The sequence below is a fragment of the Pongo abelii genome, chromosome 16 (genome assembly GCF_028885655.2).
Source record: "Pongo abelii isolate AG06213 chromosome 16, NHGRI_mPonAbe1-v2.0_pri, whole genome shotgun sequence".
In the NCBI taxonomy this organism is placed as follows: Eukaryota; Metazoa; Chordata; class Mammalia; order Primates; family Hominidae; genus Pongo; species Pongo abelii.
In genome coordinates, this window is record NC_072001.2 from 93,476,925 (window position 1) to 93,493,923 (window position 16,999).

A 16,999-nucleotide genomic window follows, 5' to 3' on the forward strand; every position below is an offset into this window, starting at 1 on the left:
CTGCTGCCGAATCTAAGAGGACTGAGGCCAGGTTGCCAAACTGCGGAGAGTGGGGTTGGAGGGCTTTCATGGCAGTTTGGGGCCTGCTTGTGTCCAACAAGACACCCTGGGTCACCTCAAAGGGTGCCTTCTCCGAATATTGGTGTCGAGGTTAGCTGGGCTGGCAAGAGAAGGGAGATGACCCACTATTTTGATTTCAGGCAGCAGACACCGGCAGCCTTTCGGTTAGGGTTGCGGATAGCGCAGTGGCCCTGGGGGCGGGGCTATAAACCTGGGCGGGCATTCCCGGCAGGGCAAGCTCAGCGTGAGCCCGACTGGAGGATGGGCTCTATCTTCTTCCTTCCGCCTACGGAGACCATAGCGGAATGCAGGGCGGGGCCGGGCTGAGGGGGCGGAGTTAGGGGCGGGGCATGGAGACTCTGGCCCCGCCTCTTTCCGGCCGCTCAGGGTGGTGTCGCTGGGGCGGTGCCGCTGGGGCGGGGCCTGAGGGGTGGGGCTGACGGCATGGGGCGGGGCCTCGGGGACCCCGGCAAGCCCGCGCACTTGGCAGGAGCTGTAGCTGTCGCCGTCCGCGCCTCCAAGGTTTCACGGCTTCCTCAGCAGAGACTCGGGCTCGGCCGCCATGTCCGCCGCAGACGAGGTTGACGGGCTAGGCGTGGCCCGGCCGCACTATGGCTGTGAGTGCGGGGCTCCGCGGCGCAGGGGCTTCGGGCTGGGCTAATTGCAGACGAGGCGCGATTTTCCTGGGGGCTCGGCCGGGCGGGTGGGGCAGGGCGGCTGCCGGCAGCTCGGACCCGGAAGAGCCGTCCCGGTGGGGCAGCGGTCGGCGGACGGGGAGGCCCCTGGTGCGCGCCCCCTCGGGGTCCGAGGCGGCGGAGAGGACCCCCGAGGCCTCCCGCCTTAGCTGGGGCCGCGGTAGGGGGAGCCCCACCCAGCGCCTCTCGCCGCCCAGGCTCGGTCGAGATTGGGGAAGACGGCCTAGAGTGAGGTGGCAGGATGACCGCGCAGGGCGTGTCCCGGGGACTGGGGTCTGGGTACGCGGGCTCTGCCCGTTTCGTGGAAAGGCGCTGCCCTAGTGTTGCCTGCGGGGTAGACCCAAGGGATATAGACCAGGGTCCAGACCTGTCCGGCCCCAGGCTAGCTAAGAGGTGCCGTCCTGGGCAAGTCACTTCAGTTTTCTCGGGCTTAGTTCCCTCCTCAAGTTTTCAAAAGTAAAATAGTAATAAAAAAAAAAAAAAGAAGCAGAAAATCCTCTGACTTCCTCATTTTCTGTTGTCGGCCCTGGACGTCATTGAACTGCAGGCAGGATTGGCTAAAGGAGGACCCTTTGGGATTTTGAGGTTTTCGGTTTTATTTTATATTCTGGGAATAATGTTCTTTTTTAAAGGATCAACATTTCCCGCATCAACAGTTATATGTGAGGTATTGTGCCACGTTTGTGAAATTAAAGATGAGTAAGATCGGGCCCTGCCTCCGAAGAGCGTTTTAATCAGAGAGTCAGACAGGTGTGCAAGCTAATGATTATAAGGTGCAATAATGATAAAAGATGCTGAACTTACTAGCCATACAGAGTAATGTAGGTAAGGAGAAGGGGCCTGGGGAGGACAGTATGAGCACGGGAGGTGACTCTTTTTTTTTTTTTTTTTTTGAGACAGTCTTGCTCTGTCGCCCAGCCTGGAGTGCAGTGGTGCAATCTCAGCTCACTGCAAACTCCACCTCCCAGGTTCAAGTGATTCTCCTGCAGTCTCCCGAGCACAGGCGTCGGCCACCACACTGGCTAATTTTTGTATTTTTAGTAGAGACGGGGTTTCACCGTGTTGGTCAGGTGGTCTCAAACTCCTGATCTCAAATGATCCCCACGCCTCGGCCTCCCAAAGTGTGAGCCACTGCACCTGGCCTGAAGGTGACATTTGAACAGAGCCTTGAAGAATGCTGTGTAGAAAGTTTGACAGGTGGCCAGGCATAGTGGCTCCTGCGTGTAATCCCAGCACTTTGGGAGTCCGAGGTGAGGGGATCGTTTGAGGCCTTGAGTTTGAGACCAGCCTGGGCAGCATAGTGAGGCTCCATCTCTTAAAAAAAAAAAAAAAAAAAATTAGCCAGGCGTGGTTGCCCATGCCTGTGGTCCCAGCTGCTCCGGGCCGAGTTAGGAGGATCATTTGAGCCCAGAAAGTCTAGGCTGCAATAAGCCATGATTGTGCCACTGCACTCCAGTCGGAGTGACAGAACAAGACCCTGTCTCAAAAAAAAGTTTGATAGGGCGTGTGGAACAAGAGACCTGAGGGAGGAGCATGAACGAAGGTATTGAAAGTAGAGGGACACTGTGTGTTGGGAACTGAGTGGTGTGGGGTGCACACTGGTGGAAGGAAGGGAAGACGAGAGTTTCCAAAAAATAGTTGGGACCAGACTGGGAAAAGCCTTGAATGCCTTCCCAAGGAGTTAGGAATTTATTCCATACCTGGTGCCCATGAAGGAAGCAGATTGCTTCAACGTTAAGCTCAGGCTTTGGAGACAGACTGTCCAAGTTTGGATTCAGGCCCTGCCGCTTATTGGCCATAGGGCTGAGTTCACCCAGCCTCAGTTTCTTCATCTGTAAAATAGGAGTGATAATCACAGGATTGTTGTGGGGTTTCAACGAGAGAATGCGTGTAAAATGCTTCGTACAATCACTGCCACTTACTTCTCAATAACTGCTGGCTTTGGTCATTAATAAAAGAGGGAAACAACATTATCAGATCTGTATTTAGAAGGAGTTCTGGCAGATAGGGACAGATTTGGGCCAAAATCTCAAGCCAGTATTTTTCAAGATTACACTGAAACTTAGTACATATTTATATTATCATACATTTTTAAAAAGGCCAAGATGATTATAGTTGAAACCACATAGTTCTTTTTTTAAGAAAGTCATTGTAGTACACCGGGCTAGCTACACACTCATTAGTTACCCTGACTTTCTAGGTGAGTAGCAGGAAATTGATTCTGTGGCAATCTTTTATCACTCAGGAAGGCTACAGATCCTGGTGTTTACATTCTTTCTTTTATGTTTTAGCTGTCTTGGATAATGAAAGACTTACTGCAGAGGAGATGGATGAAAGGAGACGTCAGAACGTGGCTTATGAGTACCTTTGTCATTTGGAAGAAGCAAAGAGGTAAATATTGGCTGGCTGGAGAGAAGATTAAGAGACGGGAACTGATAATAGTGTGAATACAAATAAAGATTTCTTTGAGGCTGAGCACAGTGGTCCATGCCTGTAATCCCAACACGTTGGGAGGCCGAGGTGGGGGGGATCACTTGAACCCAGCTGTTTGAGACCAGATTGGACAACATGGTGAGACCCCATCTCTACAAAAAAATTTAAAAAATTAGTCAGGCATGGTGGTGCACGCCGGTAGTCCTAGCTACTCGGGAGCCTGAGGAGGGAGGATCACTTGAGTCCAGGAGGTCGAGGCAGCAGTGAGTCGTGTTCTCACCACTGTGCTCTAGCCTGGGTGACAAAACTCCTGTTTTTGGTGGGGGGAGAAAACAAGAAAAGATTTATTTCAATATGTTATAGATGTAACTGGGAAGCTGGTGGTTGAGGGAATAAGTATAGGTAGGGTATTTATTTATGGCAATAAGTAGCCTTGATGAGAGTTTATCATGAATCACTGTGATGGGCATTTAAGTGTAGTGAACAATTTTCCAGGTTTGTATTGTTCAGTTTTATGCTTATTGTGCATGTTTTGAGCATTACCAACTGTGGGGTGGAAATAGCATTTTTAGGGTGTGAAGTTATTGGCTTTAATGTTTCACTTGTTCTTCATGAATTTTGATTTATATATGAATTGAGTCTCCTCCTCCTATGACCTGTGGAGTGGGTGCTTGGTTTGGGGAACTTAGAAGTGTAGTGCTGTTGGTGTAGGTCCATCTGTTTGGCAATATTCAGAGGCAGCATACTCTGCATTCTTTGTGAAGTGAATGTAAAGCTGCTCTTTTCCTTTTTCAGATGCCCCACAACCTTGTGGTCTTAATTTTAGAGTGTCATTTTGTTATCAGTGATTCATTTCTTTTGTTCTGGTGCTTGTGTTCTTTTGCAGAGTCCCAGGGTAGATGTAATTATAGATCATGTATTCTGTAAGTGAGCTTTGGTGGAAAAGGCAAGTGAGGGATAATGAAATATTTGTGATTAACATTTAATAAAAAGGGTGTTTGAAGTGGTGCTAATAAACAAGTGTGTGTGTATGTGTGTATTTTAATTCTGAAAATCTTAAAATGCTACAAGAAAATCCAGAGAACGGTACAACAAACATCATTGTATTCCAGAACTAACAAATGTTAACATTTGAGATATTTCCCTTTCCTCTAAAAACAAAACAAAACAAAACCAACATCGCTACATTTAAAGTCTCTTTTGTGCCCCTCTGGTCCCATTCTTCCTTCTCCCGGGACAAACACTAACCTGTATTTGGCATGCCCTCTTGTATCTAGGCTTCTTTTCTGAGCTTAAAACTTCCAGGAAACTGGAGCTTGGGTTTCAGTGATGACTTAAGTGAGGAGGATAACACTTGTCTTTCTAAATAATAGAAGATGACATAGCAAGGCATGCTATATCACTAGAAAAGGGGGCATTTTCTCATATGAAGTTTATAAGAAAACAAAAATTGTAAGATCTCTGTCATTTAAATTGTGGATTTCTAGGTTTGGAAGGTCAAAGAATTTGAAAGCTGCAGCTGTTCTAAGAGACCATCTTGTGCTCTGTGGAGCTTTGGTGATTCCACTGAGGTGACCTGGGGGTGAGAGGGAAGAGCCTCAACACACCTTCCTTCCCCCATCCAAAGTAGCTCTGCTTTTATTTTACTGTTGAATTTCTTGAATAAAATTCACTTTTTACAGAGGGTGTTTTGGCTAATACCTCCCCTCCCCCAAACACTACCACTAATCTAGTTCAACTGCTAATCTAGTTCAACCATCTCATTTAATGAAGAAACTGAAGCCTGAGTTTTTTGGTCTACTTGTAGTTTTCTTGATTGAAGAATAGTTTCCATCTTTTTTTTTTTTTTTTTTTGTACAGTCTCGCTCGCTCTGTTGCCCAGGCTGGAGTGCAGTGGCGCAATCTTGGCTCACTGCAACCTCCACCTCCCGGGTTCAAGCGATTCTTCTCCCTCAGCCTCCTGAGTAGCTGGAATTACAGGCACCCGCCACTACGCCTGGCCAATTTTTGTATTTTTAGTAGAGACTGGGTTTCACCATAATGGCCAGGAGGGTCTCAAACTCCTGACCTCAGGTGATCCGCCCGCCTCAGCCTCCCAAAGTGCTGGGATTACAAACGTGAGCCACTGCGCCTGGCCTCATCATTTTTTTAACTATGGTTGTTAACCAGGTGTGTGCATTAGAATCACCTGGGGAACTTAAAAAAAAAATACAGCTATCTGGGCCTTACCATAGAGATTGTGGTTCAGTAGGTCTGGGTGGGAGATCCAGACACATATATAGTAGTCCCTTGGTATCTGTGGGAGTTTGGTTCCAGGACACCTGCAGATACCAGAATCCACAGTTGCTCAACTTCCTTATATAAAATGGCATAGTATTTGCATATAACCTTAGCACATTGCATAATATATACTTGAAAATATCTCTAGATTACTTATCATACCTCTAATCATATCTCTAGATTACTTATCTTACCTGATCCAATGTAAATGCTACATAAATAGTTGTTACACTGTATTGTTTTATTTGTATCTTTATTTTTTTTCTGACTATTTTTGATCCATAGTTTGTTGAATCCATGGATGCAGAACCCATGGATAAGGAGGGCCGACTGTATTTTAAATGTCTCTAGTGATTCCGATGGTCCTTCCTTGCCCCCGACTCCTCCCTCTGTTGAGAAACATGATTTAAAACTCTGCCTTATGCTGGGATATCATGGCCTCAGTAAAATGTTACACTTCATCTTATTTCTTCATCAGGTGCTGCATTAGCAAGGCATTTTATTTTCAGCTACTCTAGAGCATCTTTTTTTCTGTCAGATGTTTTTTTCCAGTATAGGAAAGTAGCCCATTTCCTTTAAAGACCACCCGGGGGCATGATCCCCTGAGGTGTTTTTTAGTTGAGTGCTTTTGCATACTTAAGGAGTAACTGACCTGGCCCCATGGCTCACGCCTGTAATCCCAGCACTTTGGGAAGCTGAGGCAGGCGGATCACCTGGAGGTTGGGAGTTCAAGACCAGCTTGACCAACATGGAGAAACCCCCGTCTCTACTAAAAATACAAAATTAGCCGGGCGTGGTGGTGGGTGCCTGTAATTCCAGCTACTCGGGAGGCTGAGGCAGGAGAAGTGCTTGAACCCGGGAGGCAGAGGTTGCGGTAAGCTGAGACAGTGCCATTGCACTCCAGCCTGGGCATCAAGAGTGAAACTCTGTCTCAAAAAAAAAAAAAAAAGTAAGGCAGTGGAGACATTTGTGATGATCTTCAGGTTTTTTTTTTTTTTTTTAAGGGAGGGCATAATAGTGGCATATTACCCTAGCACACCCTGCCCATTTGCCTGGCATCATGGAAAGGTGCCTGGTCAGTTTTATGGAGGCAATCATAAAACTGGGTGTGGTGATTTTTGTTGTTGTTTAAGGCTTTGATTTTAAAAAATCAAGGTTGGAAGCACTTATTTAGATTGTAAACTAGACAGGACAAAGGAAAGAAGCCTGGGAATGTTGTGGTGAGAAAAGAGGACTAGAATCCCTGTGAGCCACCTATGTGGCTGCTGCCACCCCTAAAAAGTGTTGTGAGTGCACCAAGGACAAATGGCATGCTCTTCATTATTAGTTAGCTATTAACCTCTTCCAGTTCTTTCTCCTACCTTGGTGAGCCGGGCTGTATCTTGTGTGTTCCTAGCGCCCCTCTTTCCCCTCTAGCTCTAGGCCCTGTTTGCCTTTTTGGTTTGGTTCCATCCTGTTTCCTTCATAACCTCCACCCCTCCCAAGTTGGAGGAGCCCCAATATCTGGGATTTACAGTAACTCTAAGGCCAGGAATAAAGATCATAGAGCTCGGAGGGAGAAAAGGTTCCCCTCTTCAGTTCTATTTATAATACCTCTACTCCTCCTACTAAAAGCTCCACCTTTTAGTACAGTGGCCCCATTGTGTATCCTAGGGCACTCCATTTTCTCCTCTGCCTGTAACAGAGCTCTTTCTTGGGAAAAGAGAGGAGTGTGTAGAGAGTGAATATGACTGTGTAGAGGCAGTGAGTATAAGAGAGTATAAGTGTAGAGAGACGAGAGTTTTCTGTGGCTGTGGGTTTGTGTTTCCCTGTGAAAGGTTAAGTGGGAAAATTTAGGGGTGATTCCTATGAATGAGCACTGGGAGTGGTTGAGAAATAGAAAATGTAGAGATTTCTGCTTTTCTTCATTGTTTGGAGAGCAGCTTCAATATTGAAATTAAGCCACTGTTCTAATGAGATATCACCTAACGATTCAAGGCTTTTTGCTAAGGGCAGCACAGTAGATCAAGGATACATCTTAAATTATTATTTATGCTTAAGTCAAAGCTTATTTTTATCCTTTTGCCTGTTCTTATTGAGTTTTACATTTGTTTAGGCTAAGGAGCAGTTGTTTTTTCGCCCGGGCCAGAGTGCAATGGCACTGTCTCGGCTCACTGCAAGCTCCGCCTCCCAGGTTAACGCCATTCTCCTGCCTCAGCTTCCCGAGTAGCTGGGACTACAGGCGCCCGCTACCACGCCCGGCTAATTTTTTGTATTTTTAGTAGAGACGGGGTTTCACCGTGTTAGCCAGGATAGTCTCGATCTCCTGACCTCGTGATCCGCCCGCCTTGGCCTCCCAAAGTGCTGGGATTACAGGCGTGAGCCACCACGCCCGGCCGGCTAAGGAGCAGTTGTATAGGAGCAATGAATACCATTTCACTCAGTTGAAGGAGGTAGCATTTAAATATGTGAGGTATGTTCAGTGCTTAGCTCTTGGACAGGAGGAAGTAATAGATCAGAATAAGGTTCAGGTGAAAAGAACCAAGAAGAGAACATGTCAGGCAGGACACAACAGGGAAGTCTGCAAGTGAGAAGAAAGTACGATTAGTACTGGAAATGGAAGAAAATTCAGCTAGGTTAAAAGTCACAGGAAGAAAGTTAATTCCAGCATTCTCTGAGTTTCAGACAATTCCTGGTGTGCGCTTTCAAGTCTGTCATGGGCCACCTTTCTGCTGCTGAGTGCCCATACCCCAGCTCAAGGAGTAGGGCACACCCGTCTTGTAGAAGGGAAAGTAGGAACGCTGGCTGGTTGGAGACTGTCAGCAACTCCATGGTGATAAGTCGAGCTTAGCACTAAGTAGAAGTATGTCACTTTCTGTAATTTAGAGGAATTGAAAAGGTATCTTGGAAAGAAATTAGTTCTTGGGAACAAAGTCTTTTTTGTGCATATGTCTTTACTGTTGGCATAGAGCATTTTCTGGGATGGGCTCTTCAGATCTCTTCTCCCTGTAAGTGATACCAGAATTCCATGAATGTTGGGATATGTCCAGGCTGGCATCCTGTGATCATGAAAATAGAAGTTAAGACATTTAAGAAGCAAGAAAACAAAATGGGTAGGTGAGATGACTAGGAAGAATATCATGCCCAGCACTTCTAGAATTCTCAAAATGAGGAGCATCACTTAAATGTTGAGGAGGATCATTTTTAGGACGGTGACCCAAGCTCTCTTTGTACAGATGAGAAGTCTAGTTATCTCATGAGACCCAGTGTGACTAAGGGACCATAGCATGTAGCTGCGTAATAGCATGGTGGCACTAGGAGCTGATCCATTCATTTATTTATAATTACCAAGGGGAAGAAGTATGGGGTGAGATTTATTCTTAACTCTTAAAATGGTGACATAGACTATTTTAAGAATAAACCTCCATTCTTTTTTCGGATATTAATTTAGTGCAACGGCCTTGGACAGGCTCCACCATAAGAAGTGGGTTGCGTTTAAAAGTGTATTTATTAAAAGTGGTTGAAGCTGAGTGCTTTTCTGTATTGTAACACTGTTGCAAATGGGGAGTATTCATTCCTAATGTGGCTGCCAAAAGCTTTTTACCCTACCATGTAGCTGAAAATTTAGCAAAAAAAATTTTTTTTGGAGACGGAGTCTCTCTCTGTTGCCCAGGCTGGAGTGCAGTGGTGTGATCTGGGCTCACAGCAACCTCTGCCTCCCAGGTTCAAACGATTCTCCTTCCTCAACCTCCCAAGTAGCTGGGATTACAGGTGCCCACTGCCATGCCTGGCTAATTTTTGTATTTTTAGTAGAGATGGGGTTTGACCATGTTGGCCAGGCTGATCTCCAACTCCTGATCTCAAGTGATCCACCCGCCTCGGCCCCCCAAAGTGCTGGGATTATAGGCGTGAGCCACTGCACCCAGCCTGGCAAAATTTAAAATTAAGAAATGTAGAGTCGAACTAGTTAGTACCCATTATTATTACTAAGAAAAGTCATGTGACTCTGTATTCTCTTAGTACGGATAATTAAGTAAAATAGAAATTCAAAAGTATGAATAAAATTTCTTTGAAAATCTTGAATGTTGAGATGTCTTGCCGCAGTGAAAAGAATCAGACTTTCTGTTTTGGCAGGTGTGAGTTCTGATTCTGGTTTTGCAAGTTGCTTAACCTCAAGGAGTGAGCCCAAATTTGTCCTTTGCAGAATGGAAACACTATGCATCTTACAGAGTTGCTGTGATGGTTAATTGCTTGGCACAGTGAAATACAGTAGGCATTCAATAAACTTTTTTTTTTTTTTTTGAGACGGAGTCTTGCTCTGTCGCCCAGGCTGGAGTGCAGTGGTACAATCTCGGCTCACTGCAACCTCTGCCTCCCGGGTTCTCGCTATTCTCTTGCCTCAGCCTCCCGAGTAGCTGGGACTACAGGCGCCTGCCACCACACCTGGCTAATTTTTTATATTTTTAGTAGAGACGGGGTTTCACTATGTTAGCCAGGATGGTCTCGATCTCCTGACCTCGTGATCCACCTGCCTTGGCCTCCCAAAGTGCTGGGATTACAGGCGTGAGCCACCGCACCCGGCCTGAACTCAATAAACTTTTATCCAAGCACCTGGATAAAGGATATCCTGAATTTTTTCTTTTCTTTCTTTTTTTTTTTTTTTTTTGGAGATGGAGTCTCACTCTTGTCGCCCAGGCTAGAGTGCAGTGGCACTATCTTGGCTCACTGTAACCTCCGCCTTCTGGGTTCAAGCGATTCTCCTGCCTCAGCCTCCCAAGTAGCTGGGATTACGGGTGCCTACCACCATACCCAGCTAATTTTTGTATTTTTTAGTGGAGACGGGGGTTTCACCGTGTTGGCCAGGCTGGTCTCGAACTCCTGACCTCAGGTGATCCACCCGCCTTGGCCTCCTAAAGTGCTGGGATTACAGGCATGAGCCACTGTGCCCGGCCTCCTGAATTTTCACATTAAATCTGCAAAAGGAAAAGCAGATTTAATGTGAAGATGACAGGAATTTTCTGGGCACTTTCAAGGCCCTAAGGTTGGTAGCCCTAGTTTTTTCACTTCAGACCTTAGCTTTTGTCTGAAGGAAAACACCAGAAACAGAGGATACTTCTAGGGAGTGGAATGGGGGTAGAGGGTGTGAGATTTCCTTTTTACTTAATACTGTACTATATATTTAAAATGCTTTTTACAGTGATAATTTTATAATAAAGGGAAAGAAGGGATTAAGTAAAAGGAAAAACTGTGTATATAATTTTTAGATATAATCACAAATTCGGATTTTTAAGTTACTACACCGATGTTCCTTGATTTAGGAGGGGGTTATATCCCAATAAACCCATTGAAAGTTGAAAATATTGTAAGTCAAAATGCATTTAATACACCTAACCTATCATAGCCCAGTCCACCTTAATTGTGCTGAGAATACTGATGTTAGCTTACAGTTGGACAAAATTATCTAGCACAAAACCTATATTACAATAAAGTATCGAGTATCTTGGCTGGGCGCGATGGCTCACACCTGTAATCTCAGCACTTTGGGAGGCCAAGGCAGGTGGATCCCTTGATGCCAAGAGTTTGAGACTAGCCTGGCCAACATGGTGAAACCTCATCTGTACTAAAAATACAAAAAACATTAGCTGTGAATGGTGGCGTGTGCTTGTAATCCCAGCTACTCTGGAAGCTGAGGCACAAGAATCACTGGACGTGGGAGGTTGCAGTGAGCCGAGATCATGCCACTGTACTGCAGCCTGGGTGATAGAACCAGACGTTGTCTCAAAAAAAAAAAAAAAAAAAAAAAAAAAGTAAATATAGGAAATTTTCCTTGAAAAAACAAAGATACTCCTACCTCAGCTTCTCAAGTACCTGGGACTATAGGCCCACTTCACCTCACCTAACTAATTAAAAAAATTTTTTTTTTTTTTGTAGAGATGGGGTTTCTCTATGTTGCCAGGCTGGTCTTCATCTTCTGGGGCTTAAGCCATCCTTCTGCTAAAGTGCTGGGATACAGGCGTGAGCAGCCACACCTGGCCTGTATTGTCTTAATTTACTATTTTCAGTGGCCATCTAATGTTCATAATTTATTTAGGTTTATTCCTGTTTAAAGTTCTATTGCTTTGATTGCTGGAGAGTTTAAACATTTTCTTACATATTTGTTTATCAGTATTATTTTCTTATGCAAATTTTCTGTTTTTGTTATGTGCCTGGCTTCTAGGGTCATCATGTTAACTTTTGTGAGCTCTTTTATAACATGGACTTGACTTTCTCTCGTATTTGCTACAAACATTTTCCCTTGATGTTTCATTGTATTTGTTTTCTTCATTGTAGTTTTAAATTTTATTGAGTTTAAATGTCAGTCTTTCGATTTGTAATTTCTTCTATCAACTTGAAGTCTAGATAGTTTAATTTCTGTAAAACCTTGCCAAAATTTTCAGTTTAATAATCTGTTGGCTTACTTTTTATATATTTGTAGAGATGGGGTCTTGTTATGTTGATTGTAAGGGGAACTTATCTCGAACTTCTGGCCTTAAGTGATCCTCCTGCCTCAGCCTCCCAAAGTGATGGAATTACAGGCCTCTAAAATCATTTAAAAACCAGCTGTTTATTACCTATTAGCAATTGATGTCTATTTTGTCAAATATTATGTGTATATATATTTCTAGTTCTGGACTTTTAAATTATGGTGAACCATATTTCATTTTTTTGAGAAAAATATATGACTGTTTACTTATTATTATTGAGAAACAACATCTGAAGCTAGCTTAATTTTAACTCTATGACTAGTAACTTGATTTTTTTTTTTCCTTTTTTCGTGACTTGAAATTTGTAGAATTGTTGTTCCTTGAGGTATAAACATTTCCCCAGTTAACATGTTAGGGTTGCTATTAGCTTAGCAATTTTGTCTGCAATGTGGAGACTCTTCTTGGTTTATAATGTCTCTTGTTTGTTTATTTTAGCTCTAGGAAATTGTCCATTATGCCTGTAATGATTAGTTAGATCTGTGTAGTCTGCTTTATGACTCTTCTTCATTTGGTTTACGTTAAATAAGCATTCTAGGTATGTGTCTCACATACATCTTTTGTTGCACTGACTTGATTTTCTACAGTCTTGATATTTTTTCCTTGGTTCTGTTAATGGTAGTTGCTTTGTCCTATTGTAGTTTATATTTTTAATTAATTCCTTTTCCGTCTTCATTCTTGTTAATAGCTTAAATGATCTCTTTTTAGTTCACGAAGAAGAGTGTGGCACAAAAGATCCTTTCAAGGTGAAAAAAAGGAGCAGGTAGCCAAGAGAGTTGGGTTACATAGTTTATCACTTCCCCTTATAATCAGTAGGTGTTGAAATAGATGTGACCATGAAACACCAGTGTTAATCGGGCAGCTGAGTGTATGGATTGTCCACCAGTTAAGGTTGGGGAAAAAAATCTGGCTGGGCTAAGTGTGGCCCGTTAGTTTGACCTCATTTGGCATGTATTTCTTCTGGTCTTACAGGTCAGAGCAACTGTTTTTATATATTTTAATGTCCCTAATGATAAAATAGTAAAAATACATTTGAGGATCCAAGTTGGCATGTTCTAGGAATTTCATTTTCCAGCTTATTATGATGACCTGCCTCTGATTGCTGTACAATTCCTTCTGCTTCACAGTGTCACATCTGGGGATACCAGTTGGTAGTGGAACCTGTTTTGAACATTTTTAAGCCTTGTGGTATCTGATGGACTCTTGGTTGTTTCTAGCTGGTGCTAAATAAACCCCTTGACAAGAAGTATTTGTGTAAGAAAGCGCTGGTAGGCAAAGTGAGAACATCCGGAAGTGATTCATATTACTGTGGTTGTTTGCTTAATTCAGGACTTGGTTGCCTAGAGACCATATCTTTGAGCTAGCCAAGTGAAGTGCCAGTGGAACCTGGAGGGCCTACCGGATCAAATCAGGGCTCTGCTCCTTCATTTTTCTTCTAGAAGTCTCCTAGTAATCTGATTGATCTCTGTGGTTTGACAGTGTGTGAATTAAAAAAATCTTAAACATATAAATGTTTAAGAAAGATCTGGTTAATGGTTTATTTTGAAGAGTAAGAGTTTACTTGCTTAAGTTTGAATGTTGGGTTAAAATTTTTTAAAAAAATAGTTCTATGTTGGGAAGAATTAGTTATTTCAATAAGGCATTTTATTCTAGAAACCTCAGTACTTTTAAGGCAGCTAAAGGAAAGCCAAAATAATCCCCCAAAACAAAAAACCAAAAACCTGCAATTTGCGAGGCAATCATAGTCTAAAATATTTTCTGTCTGTCCCAAAGTCAGTGTATTCCCCTTGCCTCTCCCCCTCTTCCTCATTGTCATGATCAGTACCGTTTATTGCATACTTTCTACGTGCAAGGCACTGTGCTAAGCACTTTATATGCTTTATCTAATTAGCTATTCTTGAAGCCCTGTGAGGTGCTTATTATCTACATTTAACAGATAAGAAAGCAAGGCTCAGAGAGGTTAACTCATTCATCTAATAAGTGGTTGATCCAGATTTCAGGTTTGGCAAGGACTCTGAAGTCCTTTCTTTTAACTGCCATGTTAGTCTGCTGCTGCTATACTTCTGGTTCTAAAAATAATGACAACAGTAGTAACTACTGTTAATTAAGCGGAATGATGATGAAATTTACATATAACATTATTGTGAGATAGGCATTATTTTTATTTTAAAGAGGGAAAAAAATAGAGTTGATAACACTTTTCCCAAGGTCATAAATTGGAATTCAAGCCCAGGTTTGTGACACCAAAGCTGGTGCTCTTAACTTCTGCAGACGCTGAAGTGGCAACATTTAAGTCCAACCTCTTTAACTGGTGCCCAGAGACAATAAGTAACTTGTGTAGTTTTCAAATCAGTGAGGGAACTCCATCAGTTTCCTGCCACTTATTTTGGAGTCTCTTCCACCTGCCACCTGAGGGAAAGTCTCCAGTTGTCTTATGTATTTTTGTGTCTAACTAGCTTGTTGGACCCTTCCTAATTGCTTCTCTTCTTCATAACCTGGTATCTGCTTTGGATTCAGCTTAGAAAGGTGTTCCTTCCTACCACTTTCTTGTTTGTTAAAGAGTTACCTCATACAGACAGGAGTGGCAAATTGGATTGGAAATTGCCTTGGATCATTTGGCAAGAACCGTATTTTTGGAGTTGTGGGAGGAGGAGAGGCCTGTCTAAAAGCTCTATTTCTTCTTTACTCGGAATACCTTCCTGTTGACTCATTGGAAATCATAACAAAAAGCAGAAGGAACATTGGAGAGGCAGCTGCCAGCCCAGGGCTTGGCTTCTGTTGGGGCAGCTGTTTGGGAATTGAGACACACTGGGCTCTAAGAACTGTGAGGTTTCTGCAGTAGAAGGAAATAGTATTACTCTGATAGGTATTTATTCATAAGGTTAAAAAGTGTCAGACTATTGCTTGGGATTATTGATGAGCAACATAAGAAACTAAAAATATTTGCTTGAATAGAATTAACTGGTGATCCTAAAAACAGAATAAACTGAGGAATACAAGAGGGAATGGGGCAAAATTAGAAAAGAAAAAGTTGAAAAGAAGAGAAAAAAAAAAACTTAGAATCATTAAAAATAGGAAAAAGATAACATTTAAATAGAAAAAGTCTCACAGATATGCAGTGGGCATTAATCAGCAGGTCATTTTACTATAAATAACATACATCTCAGATGACCTTTAAAACAGCTAAAAGTAAACAAAATTTGTCTTTTATTTAAATGACTATTATAACAAAATGTGTTTTGGGGCTGGGCCCTGTGATTCACACCAGTAATCCCAACACTTACGGAGGCCGAGGAGGGAGGATAGCATCAGGCCAGGAGTTCATGACCAGCCTGGGCAACATATTGAGAGCCTGTCTCTACAAAATATAAGAAATAAAAAAAAGCCAAACGTGGTGGCACACACCTGTAGTTCCAGCTACTTGGGAGGCTGAGGTGGGAGGATCACTTGAGCCCAAGAGTTCGAGGCTGCAGTGAGCTACGATCACACTGCTGCACAAAAATGTGTTTCTTTCCTGAAGACATGCTGTGTCATTAGTTTGGGCAATACCTTTTCATAATTGATAGTTTGAAAAGGTAGTGTTTGACAATGGCTTGACTTTGGGGTTTTCCTTAAAAATTTGAGAATCCCCATAGAAATGTTTTTTAGATAGATTTGGTCTTAATTTAAAATTTTTAAGTTTACAACATTTTTTTCTTAGAAATAGGTAATACACAGACGTGATACATAATTCAGAGACTATGCAAGTATATAACACTGAAAAAAAGTCTATACCCTTAGTCTTCTTTCTCTAGCTATTCAGTTATTTTCCCCACATGGAACTGCTATCATGATTGTGTCTCTTTCCAGAGATACTCTGCGTGTAAATACAAATCACTTTGATTTGTTTAGAAGTGGTAGCACACTGTACATTTTGCTTTTCATCTTTTTATTGTTGTTTTTTGAGATGGAGTCTTCCTCTGTTGCTCAGGCTGGAGTGCAGTGGTGTGATCTCGGCTCATTACAACCTCCACCTCCGGGGTTCAAGCGATTGTCCCACCTCAGCCTCCCAAGTAGATGGGACTACAGGCATCCGCCATCAGGCCTGGCTAATTTTTGTATTTTTAGTAGAGACAGGGTTTCACCATGTTGGCCAGGCTGGTCTTGAACTCCTGACCTCAGGTTATCTGCCCGCCTTGGCCTCCCTAAATGTTGGGCTTACAGGCATGAGCCACCGTTTTGCTTTGCATCTTAAAATTCATCCCATATGAGTGAATGTGGAATGAAGTGCCTTTTTTTCTTTCACAGTTGCTTAGTTTTCGGTTTTGGAGTTAACCTGTCAATGGACATATTCTCCTCAGCTTTTGCTGTTATAAAAAGTGTTGTGGTTAGTCACTTTGTAGGTATGCCATTGTGCATGTATGAGTATTCTTGCAGGATAAATTTCCAAAAGTGTAATTTCTGGGTCAAAGGGAATATGCATATTTAGTTCTCAAAAATATTGCCAATTTGCTCTCCTAAGAGGTTGTACCAGTTTGCACATCTGCCTGTCAATAATGTACATAGAAGAAGGCTGTTTCCCCTTTAATTTTACCAAGCCAGAGTATTACAGATTTTTTACATTTGCCGGTTTCATAGGTGAAAATGGTATTTCATTGTAGCTATTTTGGATTATCTAATTATGAGTGAAGATGAGCATCTTTACATGTGTTTAAAAGCCATTTGTATGTTCTTTTCTGTGAACTGTTTTGGCAGAATCCTTTGCTCATTTTTAAATTGGATTATTCATCTTTTTCTTATTCATTGGTAAGAGCTCTTTATATATTGGTAAGAGCTCTTTATATATTGGTAAGAGCTCTTTATATATTGAGGAAATTGGCTCATTGTACACCATGGGTGTTATAAATATTCATTCCACTTTGTCCTTTAATTTTTTTTTTTTTTTTGAGAAAGTCTCATTCTGTTGCCCAGCCTGGCGTGCAGTGGCCAGATCTCGGCCAGGTTCAAGCAATTCTTGTGCCTCATCCTCCCGAGGAACTGGGATTACAGGCG

General features: G+C 42.8%; 1 protein-coding gene across 1 annotated transcript in view; it reads left to right on the forward strand.

The window, feature by feature from the left end:
• Window positions 1-470: 470 nt before the first annotated feature.
• Window positions 471-16,999, forward strand: part of IQGAP1 (IQ motif containing GTPase activating protein 1) — a 113,603-nt gene continuing 97,074 nt past the window's right edge. The window contains exons 1-2 of the mRNA XM_009250154.4: window positions 471-677; window positions 3,047-3,146. Coding sequence (XP_009248429.3) covers window positions 623-677; window positions 3,047-3,146 — 155 coding nt within the window. The 5' untranslated portion in view covers window positions 471-622. The remainder of the gene's footprint in view (window positions 678-3,046; window positions 3,147-16,999) is intronic.